Source organism: Canis lupus, chromosome 18 (genome assembly GCF_003254725.2).
Source record: "Canis lupus dingo isolate Sandy chromosome 18, ASM325472v2, whole genome shotgun sequence".
NCBI classification, from domain to species: domain Eukaryota; kingdom Metazoa; phylum Chordata; class Mammalia; order Carnivora; family Canidae; genus Canis; species Canis lupus.
Window position 1 is genome coordinate 1 of NC_064260.1, and position 12,694 is coordinate 12,694.

The 12,694-nt window shown below is 67.9% G+C and overlaps 1 protein-coding gene and 1 long non-coding RNA gene across 2 annotated transcripts; one reads left to right on the forward strand and one right to left on the reverse strand.

Annotated features, from left to right (window-relative positions):
• Positions 1–877: 877 nt before the first annotated feature.
• On the reverse strand, positions 878–3,296 carry LOC112661423 (protein arginine N-methyltransferase 2-like). Its single transcript, XM_035701871.2, has 3 exons — positions 3,176–3,296; positions 1,920–2,098; positions 878–1,451 (listed from the first exon to the last, which is right to left on the reverse strand). Exons 1-3 carry the CDS (start codon positions 3,268–3,270, stop codon positions 1,354–1,356), a joined length of 372 nt encoding a protein of 123 aa, XP_035557764.1. The 5' UTR covers positions 3,271–3,296; the 3' UTR covers positions 878–1,353.
• Positions 3,297–10,074: 6,778 nt separating this feature from the next.
• Positions 10,075–11,107, forward strand: LOC118351444 (uncharacterized). The gene is made up of 3 exons (XR_004806911.2): positions 10,075–10,195; positions 10,704–10,803; positions 11,070–11,107. It is a non-coding gene; the product is annotated as an uncharacterized LOC118351444 (long non-coding RNA).
• Positions 11,108–12,694: the final 1,587 nt, after the last annotated feature.

A 12,694-nucleotide genomic window follows, 5' to 3' on the forward strand; every position in this document is an offset into this window, starting at 1 on the left:
GACGCCGACGCTAGGTCCCTGGCTCCTGGGAGCCCCACGGCGGCCGTGCACCCAAGGGGAACGCGCGGGCCCACACGCACCACCTGCCGCACCTGCCGGGGCCGGCCCGGGAGGCCACCCACTGACCACCCGCTGACCACCAGCGGGCAGGACATGGCGGGAACCCGCAGCAACACAGGTCGGGGCTCACAGGTGCCCGTGAGCTGAGCGACGCCCACAGCGAGGGACAGGGCCCGGATGGCACCGGCCCGGTGGCTTCAACGGCCCGGGGCTGGACGTCCCCCAGCCCAGCGGCCTCCCCCCTGGGACCTGGAGACCCGGCCTGGTCCCCGGGCAGCCACCTTCTGAGGGGCTCTCCCCCGGAAGGGCACGAGTCCGTCCTGGGGGCCCCCCTCGAGGCCTAAGCACCTCCCAAACACCTGCTCCTAAGCCCCCCCCCCCCCCCCCCCCCCCCGCCAGGAGCCTCAGCCTAGGAGTGTGAGCAGCACAAGCTTCAGGCTCCAGGAAGCAGCCTGTGTGCCCCACCGGCCCCAGGAAGCTGCGCGTCACCGGGGGCCCCACCCTCGGAGGCGCTGCGTGCTGGGCACTTGGGGCAGCCGCTCGCGGCTGACGGTCTCGGTCGAGTGCTTGTTACAGAGAGATGCACACCTGCACACCCGTCACTCACGCGGTTGGGATATACCGTTCATATTGCAATGTAAAGTCAACTAAAAATCAAAACAATACACACCAAAAGACGTAGACCTGGACCTACAGGCAGGGACGTTCCTTCACACCAGGTGAGAAAGGCTACAAAGCAGCACACGCGGTACGATCCCACGCTTGCCGACACAGCACACGCACATGGAAATGGGATACACGCCAACACTCATTTCTTTAAAATTATTTATTGAGTATGTGCTATGCGCCAACACATAATTTACGTGGAAGACATCTCTACGACTGTACTATCCATGCAGAGTCCCGTCACATGCATCACCGCCTCCAGGCCCTGCACGGCTTTGGGGCGCCCACCTTCGCACGACAGGGAGGGACCCGGGCAGCAAGGACACCATGACACATGATACGTGAACAGCCACTTTCACAGGAGTACGAGGTTGATGCGCGTGTGCCCTACGAGTTGAGATCTAGACCTAGCTTAGAGACACGGTGCCACCGACTCGGCCACGAGCCAGACTGTGGACACCTGGGGACACAGCCTACTTCTAGAGCACAGACACGGGCAGTGACAGGGGTGAGGGGTCCCCACCGAGCCCCACGCAGCGCCTCTGGAGGCCACGAGGAAGGTAGCGTGCACGCACACGGGTGTCCCGCCGCCGGGCAGGGGAGCTCTCAGGCCACAGGAACGGGGGCTCACATCCAAGCGCGTCTCCGCCCGGGCTCGTTCCTGCAGCACCTGCTTCCCACAACTTCGACCGTCATCTCCAGATGGGAAAGACCTTCTCTCCAACCTGAAAACAGACAAAGCAAATCAGTCATAATAAACCGCTTGAGTGTGACTCACACGCAGCACCTCCTGATGACGACTCAGGATGGCACCCAAGAGCGACTTCCAGGCGGAGAAGTTTTCTTAATGACCAAGATTAAGACTTTGACATAAAATTAGCACAAAGCAGGTAGGAGACCAGAGGAGAACCATCGTGTCCCCTCTGCCATCCTGCACCAGGTGTGGGAACGGCGGCCCGGCCCACTCTCCACCGGGGCCTCCTGGACACGGGAAGGGTGGCCTTGGGCTGGGCCCCTGCCCTCAGACTCACCTTCCTGCCCCTGTTTCCTGTTCTACCAATAACAGCACCCAATTCCCGTGAGGAGGGTGAGAAAGCAGCGCAGGCTCGCGAGGCCGAGGCCGTGGCATCGCGACTGCCACGCCCATCTCCCAGCACCAGCACCCAGCACCCGCCCTGCAGCACAAGCCTTACTTTCTGCGATGTGGGGTCTTGTGTGGATGTGGGGTCTTGTGTGGAAGCTGAGCGCCACGGACATGTGCCTCCTCCACACGGGGTTTCTCTGCAGCACAACCAAGCCTGTGACCACATCTCCCGAGACCACGGACATGGGTTCGTCCATCATAAACAGCACCTGCTTCCAGTGGGTGGTTCTGCAAGACACGGGGCACGCATCACCTCTGTGGGGTGGACCCCCAGGCTCCCCCATGGGGCAGATGCACCAGGCCCATGGCGAGGCCTCTGTGGGCGCCAGGGACTGGGCCACAGCCCAGTGAGCACGCTGCTCTAGGTGCTCCCAGGCCCCCGCACCCTGGCACGGGCGTCTACTGCATCCCTGCCCGGTCCCTAGGCTGCCAACGCCGAGTTCTAGTTTCCGCAGTGCAGGAAGGCCACTGCCCCTGGGAGTCGGGCTGGAGGGGGTGTGGCAAGTGCGACATCTGGGACAAACCGTCGTTCCGCGCTCTCTGGGTTCTGCAGGCCCTGAGGACACGGCTCCACGGCCTCACGTCCCTCTGACCCCAGCCGCTGTGAGGGCCCCTGTCCCCGCGTCCCAGAGCGCTGCCGGGCTCGGCACCTGCCTGCCCCACCCCACCGTGTGCGGGCGCTCGACTGCCCGGGGTCTGAGTTCCCGCCCTCGACGGGCGACAGCTCCGAGGCAGACCGCAGCGCCCAGCACGCCTGAGCAGCGTGCAGCGTCAAAATGCTACTGCACAGAAGTGTCCCAGGGGCGGCTGGGGGCTCAGTCCGGGGAGTGTCTGCCTTCGGCTCAGGGATGACCCCGGGGCCTGGGATCGAGTCCCGCATTGGGCTCCCTGCTCAGCGGGGCGTCTGCCTCTCCCTTCCCCGCCCCGCCCTCTGCTCATGTGCTCTCTCGCCCACTCTCTCCCTCAAATAAAATCTTTAAAAAAAATTTGTCTCAAGAAACACTGACCTTCCTCAAGAAAGTCTTGGGGAGTTAAAAGCCCCTACAATTCCATGGGTTGTGCTTGTATTAGACCATGGGAAGCTGAAGCAGCGTCCAGGGCAACTGAGGCAGGCAGTGTGCTCCGCCCGTTCATGCAGGGGTCAGAGGACAAGCAGGGCAGCCCAGGGCAGGGGCGGGTGGGGCACGGTCCCGGTCCCTTGCCCACCGCCCACACACGCCACTGCCTCCCCAACGGCTGCGCGGCAGGGGACCTGCACCCGCTCCTCCCGGGGCAGCGGAGCCCCTGCGGGTGCTGCACACTCACGGGTGAAACGGGCCTGTGCTCGGCACCAGCTGCGGCTCGTCCTCCTCCAGGCTCTGGAACCGGACACTGAACCAGGCCGTGAATCCATGCAGCATGCCGGCCTTCCTGATCTCAAAGTGCAGCTCGCCTTTCACGGTCTGTTCAGGCAAACGATAAGGAAGGGACGCGGCTCCCGTGAGCGCGTGACAGCAGGCGGCGAGGGCTCCGGGGCAGGAACTAGCAGCTGTCCCCGCCAGCCCCGCTCAGATGCCGCTGCACTGCCCGGCCCCACGTCTAGTCCAGTAACTGTGGATGCAACTTGCTAGTGTCGCCAAACACCGCAAACCTGCTCCTCGGGAAAGAACTACTAAAGCTGTCAGCACAAATTCACATGCTACAGATAATCAGAAAAGGTTTCAAAAAAAAAAAAAAGAAAGAAAGAAAGAAAAGGTTTCAAGCAACGTGGGCCTCACTTGCCTCATTTTCTGGCCCCATATTTGAGTGGAATCCTATTTCTTCTCAATTCTTGGCATAAAGAACCGGGCCTCTCTATACTGCGAAACTAAGTGCAGAGCCAACAGCTTAGCTCCCGGCTGAGCTCCAGGGGGTTCCAGGGACCCGCTCCCAAGCTCTGCACCTCCGAGCACACCCTTAAAATGAGACCCTCCTGAATGCACACGCGCCACCTCGTGGCAACAGGGGGAATGTAAGAGTGAGAATTAAGAATTTTGTCATCCATGGTAGCACAACTTAGAAAAAAAATTTTTAACTTGAAATCCTTGAAGAAACTAGATATAATTTATTAGAATCTCAAGATGCTGAAAATATTAAACATAAATATAAAAATGACTGATTATGTTAAAGAGGTCTGTGAAAAAATAATGTAAAAATACAAAATCAGAGCATAAAAAAGACAAGACTCGGGGAAAATCAAAGGCAAGGTTCCTCAATCTGTTTATTCGCACAGAGTCTGGTACGTGCGCCGCCCACTTAGCCTCCGGGGCTCTCACCTCCAGGTCAGCGATCTGCACGGTTCTCGTGTCCAGCTGCAGGATGGTGCACGGTTCAGACAGTCTTCTGGCTTCAAAATGTGGTTGTACTTGGGCTTCGAAAAAAACTCCTTAATCACTAAAGATCTAGGGAAAAAGTAGGAGTTGCTCAGAGGCGTGAACCAACAGCTCAGGTTCTGACACACAGACTCGCTTTGTCTCCAGCGTGAGCAGGAATTCCACGCCACCGTGTGCAGCACGAGGGCCCCAAGGCAGGGCCGGGGGGTCCCTGGGGCGGCCCGCTGAGCGTGCACGGTGTGCGAGCACACCTATGCCCTCCTCGTGGGGCCTGAACACACCAACACCCTTCCCACGCAGGCTGCCCGGCCCACCCCACCGCCGTGGCTCCGGTCACTGCGGCCCCCTCCCGACACGTGGACAGGAGGTCCATGGGAGCCGAGCGCCGGGTCACCGCGTAGACACTTGGTTGTCTCATGGCACAAGCAGGGTGAGGACGGTGAGATGTGCACACATGGCCCTGTCTAGGTGGCTCCGTAAGAAATGCTCTGAAGTGGCAGGACTACGGGCCACGGGCCGATCGGGGCAGCCCTCACCCTGCGCCGGGTGTCCTGCCGCCGTCACCTGCACTGCCCGGCACTGCCCCTGGGTGCAGACGGGTGGGGTGGCTGTGGGGCCAGGGCCTCAGGGCTCTGCGTCTCTTGCCTTCCAGGGACAAGGAGCTGCCCGGCCCCAGCCCTCGCGAGGCCAAGGTGAGAGCCCGTCCTAGGCCCCGGGCAGGACGTGGGGGGAGCTGGGGCCAGCTGTCTGCACCCCGTCCCCCAGGACATCCCCGGGCGTCTCCCCAGTCCCCCGTCCCAGTGGTGCACGGGCTGCCAGGAATGCACCCCAGACCCGGAGCCGTGGTCCGCGGGGGGCCTGTGCCTTCCTGGCTCCTCCGGGTCCCGCGGGGGACTGGACGTGGCCCGAGCACCCACCTCCCAGGCTGGAGCCTCACCTGCGGCCCCCGCTTGTCCTCTTCCAGAAACTCCGCCAGGAGACCTGGCGCGCAGACAAATGGATAAAAATGCTCAAGCGATGGCACCACTACCTCCCCAGCGAGAAGGTGGGGCGCTGGGTGCCCCCGAGGGCTCTCCGTCCTGACGGGGCTGGGGGGCCGCCCTCAGTGTCCTCCTGCCCTGTCTTCGGGGGAGCCCCCTGCCTGGGGAGAGTCTGCTGGGAGCCCGAGCCTCCCCAGGCCCCGGGTCGGCGGTGGGGGAGTGTCAGGTCGGGGCCACGGTCCCTGCTCCTCGTGGGGGATGGGGCCCAGCTCCAGGGAGACCCAGCCTCCCGCAGACACCCTGGAGCCGAAGCTGGAAACTTCTAGATGCCTCGCGCTCCCTGGGCTCCAAGGGGCCGCCCTGGGCCCCTCTCACCAGCACTGCCTTCCTCCCCGCAGCTGCGATGCTGAGTCTACAAGGGGGTCCCACCCCAGGTGCGGGGACAGGTGTGGCTGCGATTGCTGAACGTCGACCAGGTTAGGGCCAGGAATGCCGGGAAATACCAGGTGGGGCCCGTCCACTCCCCGTGGACCCTCGGTCCCCTCCCTGCCCAGGGCTGACCCTCCATGTCCCCTCCCCACCGGGCTGAACTCCCGCGTCCCCTCCCCACCTGGGCTGATCCTCCATGTCCCCTCCCTGTCCAGGGCTGACCCCCTGTCCCCTCCCCTCCAGGCTGAACCCCCATGTCTCCTCCCCACCCGGGCTGAACCCCCGTGTCCCCTCCCCACCCGGGCTGACCCCCCATGTCTCCTCCCCACCCGGGTTGATCCTCCATGTCCCCTCCCTGTCCAGGGCTGACCCTCAGTCCCCTCCCTGCCCACGACAGCTGGGCACAGGCCCTCACGCAGGCCCCGCGGGCACGGTGGGCACTCCCGCCATCCCCGGCCCCCCAGGGGAAGGGTGGAGCTTCCTGCAGGACACACTGCCATGGTGGCCCCAGGGCTCCCTGCCCAGGACGGCAGCTGTTGACAGGTCGGGGTCTGTGTCCCTGACGCCGGCTCCTCCTCCCAGGGTCTCCCTGCAGGAAATGAAGGAGGAGGCCCTGGTCTCCTCCCGGGACATCATGCAGATTGACCTGGACGTCAATGGGACGTTCCGCAGTCACACCATGTTCTGGGAGGGCTACGGGGTCGGGTGAGGCTGCTGGGCCTGCGGGGTTTGGGGGCCCGGGAGAGGCCCGGGGGCTTCTGTGCAAGGGACACGGGGTCTCCGAGGCCGGGGGGAGCAACGGCAGCAAACAACACACTGCCACATGGTAGGGTGCTCGGGATGACCCCCGTGCCCCCACCCCCAGGGTCTCGGGGATGGGGAGGCCCCGTCCTGGGGTCACCGTCTGAGCTGAACCCCAAGGGGGTGAGGGGCAGACCCATGAAGAGCAGGGGGCCGGGGTGGGGGCGTGGGGGGCAGGAAGGGGACCTGGGGGCCAGGGTGCATGGCCGCAGCTGGACTGGAACATATGGACCCGACGAGGGTCGGACAGGTCAGGGTGACACCCACCCTCGGTGCATGTACTTCTGAATTCTGGGCATTTTATTTTAGACAATTTGCAGTTGGTGAGCACACATAGCATGACGACCCCCAGATGCCGCCCCGGTCCAGGCAGGCCCTGCGCTGAGCACACGGGGCCCCAGGGGCAGGGGCAGGGGTCACAGCAAACCCCAGACTGGGGTCGCCTTTATCTGTAGACGTCTCCATGTGCACCTTAGAGAAGGGGGTGCCCTGTGTCTGCAGCCCCCCGCCCCATCCCCCTCAACCAACGCCCCCACGCCATCCCCCTACATCACCCCCCACACCATCCCCCACACCTCCAGACCCCCACCCCTACACTATCGGTCCCGCCCCCCCCCCAACAAGGACGCGGTGCAGCTGCCCCCTGTGGGACATGCTCAGCCTCCCCGGCCACCTTGGGGTTCTCTGGACAGCCTGCTCCCGTCAGAAGCCCGGGTGTCCCGTAGAGTCCCCAGGGGCTGCGGGGAGGTGGGGAAGGCAAGGAGCCCCCGACAGGGGGGTGCCGGTGGGTGGACCAGAGGGTGAAGCTACCTCTGTGCGCAGCGGGCAGGGTGTGTGGGAGCCCGGGACCCCAGGGGTGACCTGCAGGGGCGCCAGGGGCGGGGCTAGGGGGCTACCAGGCAAGGGTAGCTGGGCTTCCCAGGGGGCCGCTCAGACCGTCTCCCCACGAGAACTCGGTGCTCCTCCCTGCAGGGAACCTGCTGCCCCCTGGGGCCCCCGTGGCCCTCAGAGCGCGGCGGGGTCAGGCTGACCTGTGACCCCCGCCTAGGGGGAGCCGGCCTCCAGCACCCCGGCCCGGGGGCCGCGGAGCCGGGGTGCAGACTCAGGCCGCCGTGCGGGGGGCATCCGGCGGCTCCTGGCAGCGCTGAGGGGCCGCACCCCGTACCCCCCGTGCTCAGATAGTGACCCCAGGGGTTCGCAGCCTGTATCCGGGTCACACCTGCACGACGTTCCCTGCTCTCCTCACAGTGGCTCAGACCTGGAGCCCCGAGATGCTCTGGGATGTGTGGGCCCGGGGTCCCCCCCACAGAGTCCAGCCCAGGGACACCTGGGAAGGCGTGGGGGTGTGCTCAGGGCCACGGATGCCCCGGCTGCGTGGGCTCGGGGCAGGGGCCACGTGGGGCTGGTGGTGTTCCCGGGACACGGGGCCAGGCCAGGCCAGGGCAGGGGAGGAGAGGCGTCAGGGGCCGCAGGGACCGGGTCAGGGGGAGCGCTGGCTCCCAGGGGGCGTGCGGGGGGGAAGCTCCAGGGCTGGAGGGGGCGCTGGCGGTGCTCGGGGAATCCAGAGCTGCACACCCCATGGCGGGAGCCGCTCGGAGGCGTCGGACACCCCAGGGTACACTTAACCCCCAGCACGCTGCACGTGTGAGGTCACCGCCTGTCCCCGTGCACAGACCTGACTCCAGAGATCGGCCTCCGCGGAGGGGCCCTGCGGGCCGCGGGGCCTGCGGGGCGGGTGTCGGCACCTCGGTGGTCTCGCTGTGGGGGGCTGACTGAGCAGAGCCCCCCGCTGTCCCCCCTCCTAGGCAGCGAGCCCTGTTCCTCGTGCTGGCGGCCTACTCGGTGTACGACACCGTGAGTGTCCCTGCCCCCTGTCCCGCGGGCGGCCTTGTCCTGAGTGCTGGTGACCAGCGGGACTCACAGTCAGGGCCCCAGCTCCACGGCCCCGAGATGCCGGGGAGGGTCTCTCTCCTCCGGGACGGGCAGGGGGCGGGGTGCAGACCTCCCAGGGGAGGCAGGGCCTGCGTGCCCGAGGGCCGGGGCTGCCCGGGGCCCCCGTGTGCACCGCGGCCGTCCTAGAGCTCGGGTCTGGACCCCGACAGACGGCACTACTGACGAGAACCCGGGCAGGGAAGCCTCCCACTCCCCTGAAGGGCACGAGGCCGAGGCGCCCACGAGGCCACCCCCTTCCACGGCGCATCCCAGAAGGGTCCCCGAGGACCCCAGCTCACACACTCCCCGGCTCTGCGGGGTGTCCTGGTCCAGCTCCCCTCGTGGGACATGACAGGGGCCACAGTCAGGCCCCCACCTGCCCTCCGGGGGGTCTCCACCCTGGCGGGTCCCCTGCAGCCTGGCACAGCTCACGGAGGCCCCTCCTGCTGGTCTGAGGATGGGGGCCCTGGCACGGCGGGCACAGGGCTCGGTAGCGGGGCCCGGGGTGCTGGCGCCCGAGCTGGTCCGGGTGACCCTCACCTGCCCCCCACCCTCTGGGAGCCCCCTCCGGGTGCCCGGGCTGTGAGGGAGCCGGGGGGAGCCTGACGCCCGCGAGGAGGGCTCAGAGGGGGCCTCGGGGGGCACGCCCTCCGTGGGGCTCTGGCTCTTGCAGGAGGTGGGCTACTGCCAGGGCATGAGCGAGATCACGGCCATCCTCATGTTCCTGCCCGAGGAGGACGCCTTCTGGGCGCTGGCCCAGCTGATGACCGACGACAGGCACGCCATGCACGGTAGGGGCCCGCTGGGCCGCCGGGCGGGAGGGCAGTCAGGAGGGCCTCCCTGCAGGCTGCTGCACCGGGGGACAGGCGGGGACCCCCCAGCCCGACCCCCATGGTCAAGGGCCCCGCCTCCCCGGAGGCCTTGGGGTCCCGGAGCCACGGCCACCTGCCCCACCGTCTGCAGGCCTTGCACTCCCGCTACTCCCCCAGCCTCCCGCCCGGCTGCCTGCTTGCCCCCCAGGCCCCCCTGCCAGCCCACGGCCACACGGGGCCCAGGGGACAGCGTCTCCCCCTCCCGGGGGCCCCCAGCCTCACTCCCAAGCCCCACAGAGGGCCGTGCACACCCATCACCCTCCCCGTGGCCTGCACCTGCTGCCCCTCGGGGCTGGGGACCCGCCTGTCCCCGCGGCGGCCCCTGCAGGAGAGAGGGTGCTGGGTCAGCCGGGCCTGGTCCTCAGCCCCAGCCCACGCCCCGCGGGGTCTCTGTGAGGACGAGGGTCCCCGGGCCCCACGCCCCCAGCCTGGGAGGCAGCCCTGCCCTCTGGGAAGAGCGGGTCCAGTCAGGGCTCCGAGGGCGGTGGGCACACGGGGGTCAGGGCGTGGGGGGGGGCCCTGCCCCGACACCCCCCACCCCGCCTGGTGCAGGAGGAGGCCCTGACCGTGGGGGCCTGGGGCCTTCTCAGGCTTCTTCGTCCCGGGCTTCCCGAAGCTCCTCAGGTTCCAGGCTCATCACGAGCGCATCCTCCAAAGAGCTCTCCCCGACCTGAGGAAGCACATGGCGAGTGGGAGCTCCTGAGGCTCCATCCCCGGGGCCTGGGGCGGGGAGTGGGAGGCACGGCCCTCCCTCCGAGCTGCCCAGAGTTGGGGTCACGTTCCTCCCCCTGGGGCCCGGGGGCGCTCGGGGGCTGGGCTGGGCCATGGGGAGCGCGTCCACCCGACTCCAGGGGCCGCGGCGTGGGGCCTGAGCACCTCCTGCCCTCCCGCCAGGACGAGGAGCAGATGTCCACCGGCATCTATACCCCAAAGTGGTTCCTGCAGTGCTTCCTCGGCCGGGTGAGGACCCCCGGGACCCCTGCTCCCGGACCTGCCCCCTGTCCCCGGGGAGGACCCAGCTCAGTCCTACCCTCCAGACGAGCCAGGCCCGACCCCGGGGCCCTGAGGCTGAGGCTTGCAGCCCAGCCCATCCTGGAGAAGCCCAGAGGGTCCCTGGACGAGGTTCCGGGGGGTGGGCCGTCTCTGTCTCAGCTCCCCCGGGGAAGGCCGGGTCAGCCCGGAGTGTGGACGGGCCCTCGGCCCATCGGGCGGCCAGCCTGGGGTCCTCTCGAGGTGTGGTGTCGTCAAGTGCGGGCAGAGTCTGTGCCCCCAGGGGTGCGGGAGGTGCTGGCCGGGGTCGGAACCTGGAGCGGCCGGGAGCCCTGATCTCCCTGGGAGGAGGGCACGCACGGGGGGCTGTGGGGCCTTGTCGGAGGCAGCGGGGGGCAGATGGCAGGCCTAGCCTAGCCCCAGCTGAGCCCTCCAGGGGCCCTGCTCAGGCCGCTCCTCCCACCCCACTGTCCCCTAGACCCCCTTCTCGCTCACCCTGAAGCTGTGGGATGCCTACGTACTCGATGGGGAGAGGGTGCTCACGGCCATGGCCTACACCATCCTCAAGGTGCACAGGAGTAAGTGAGCCCCTGGGAGCCCAGGTGTGCCGAGGGGGGCAGGGGCGGTGACCCTGTGCTCTGAGCAGCACCCAGACCTGGGGCGGGGGGAAGGCGGGGCAGGCAGGTGCAGCGGGGCTCCCTGAAAGGAGCAGCAGGCAGGGGCCACCCCGGCCAGCGCACTGCCCACGGCGCTCCTGGGCACAGCGGGACCCCAGCCGCTGGCCTGGGGGCACCGGGGGCCCCAGGGCAGGGCCCTCTGGGTCTGACTCTCGCCCACCGCCCAGAGCGCCTCCTGAAGCTGCCCCTGGAAGGGCTCCGGGAGGACGAACCTGGGCCCTGGGCCCAGGAGGACGAACCGGTGCTCAGACACCTTCGGGCCTCCATGACCCAGCTCCGGAGGATGCGGTGCGACCTGCCCCCCCCCACCCCCCCGCCCAGGTGGGCTCAGGGCCCTGGCCCCTCCCGACTCAGCCTGCTGGGGCCGCCCACAGGGGACAGAGCCCCCGGGGCCCCCGTCCTCATCTCTGGGGCTCTCCTCTTCTGCTCTAGCCTCGGGGACCCCAGGCCAGGGCTGGGCAGGCGGGCACCCACTGCAGGGCCCGGGCACCAGTGTGGGGGGCTGAGCGCAGGGTCAGGCCGGGGGGCCACACGGGAGCCGTGAGGACCCCCGGGGCCCCCAGCAGGGGACACACAGCCTGCTGGAGACGCTGACCCCGTCGGCCACTTTCCAGCGGGACCTGAGGAGTTCCCCACGAGGCCCCTGGGCCTGGAGCGGGTGTCCCCGGCGCCCGGGCCTCTCCTCCCTTCTCCGGCCTCTGAGCCACCGCCCAGGGTGGAGGAGCAGGCCTCCCCGGGCCCAGCCACCCAGCCTGAGCCGCCCGGACCCCCTCCCGGCCAGGCCATCGTCCAACTTCCCCCCCCCAGCAATGGAACTCCCTCCCCACCCTCCCAGTGCAACAAGATGGTGTAGGCAGGTGGCCCCCAGACATGGTGGGCTTCAAGACAAAAAACAGGGTCCCTTTCCATTCGGCACCTGCCTGGGCCACCCCAGAGGCCCCGCAACGGACAAGGCCCTGGAGCACCCCCGGGACTCCCATCATGGGGTCCTCCCAGCCCCCTAGGCACGACCTGTCGGGCCCAGGACACCCTTTCTGCCCCGCGGCCACTGCAGCTCGTGCCCCTCGCTGGGCAGTGACGGGCACAGCCAGGGCAGAGCCAGGGTGGCGCTGAGCCCGCTGCCCTGAGGCCCCGCACAGGCCCGGGACCCTCTGCCCTCCGCGTCCACGGGGCAGCTCGATGCTTGCGGGCCTCGGGGGCAGAGCGTGGCGGTGAGGGAGGGGGCCCGGAGGCTCTGACCCGCTGTCACCGTGCCCAGCCTTGTCTCGCTGTCCCTCCAGGAGGGTGGCACCCCCCACACAGGACACCAGCCCCTGACCCAGAGGGACCTGGGCTGGCTTGGCCCCGGGCTCTGTGGGGGCAGGGGTGACTTGAGTCCGCCCCCCCCCCCCCCCCCCCCCCCCCGCCCAGCACTAATGGGATCCAGCGCCCCGGGGCCCTGGCCAGGCCTGCATTCTGGCCCCAGGCTGAGCGAGCCCTCTCACAGCCGGATGTGGCCTCCTGGGCCCTGGGCGTGCCCCACAGATCCAGGTCGCTGACCTAGGGCAGCCCCGGGGATCCCGGGACACCCCAAGGCAGGGCAGCAGGGGCAGGCCTGTGGGCCCCACCCGCACCCACACCAGGAGGCAGGCTCCTCCACATGCTGGGGCTCCAGCAGTCAGCCACCCGGCCCTAGGGGGCCCGAGGCCGGGGTCCAGCTGCCCTGCGGAGACCCAGCACAGGAGCCCATGGGCCGCAGGTCCACGTCAGCCCTGCTGTCCCCAGAACCGCCTCTCAATGCCCCAACCTCAGG

What these genes read in the sequence shown, in the direction of transcription:
- LOC112661423 (XM_035701871.2), bottom strand. Translation starts at nt 3,270, where the DNA reads ATGCTGCATGGATTCACGGCCTGGTTCAGTGTCCGGTTCCAGAGCCTG. An exon ending in AGCACAGGCCCGTTTCACCC is followed by an intron (nt 2,099 to 3,175) that starts GTGAGTGTGCAG and finishes CGTGTCTTGCAG; the next exon opens with AACCACCCACTGGAAGCAGG. An exon ending in AAGACCCCACATCGCAGAAA is followed by an intron (nt 1,452 to 1,919) that starts GTAAGGCTTGTG and finishes GTCTGTTTTCAG; the next exon opens with GTTGGAGAGAAGGTCTTTCC.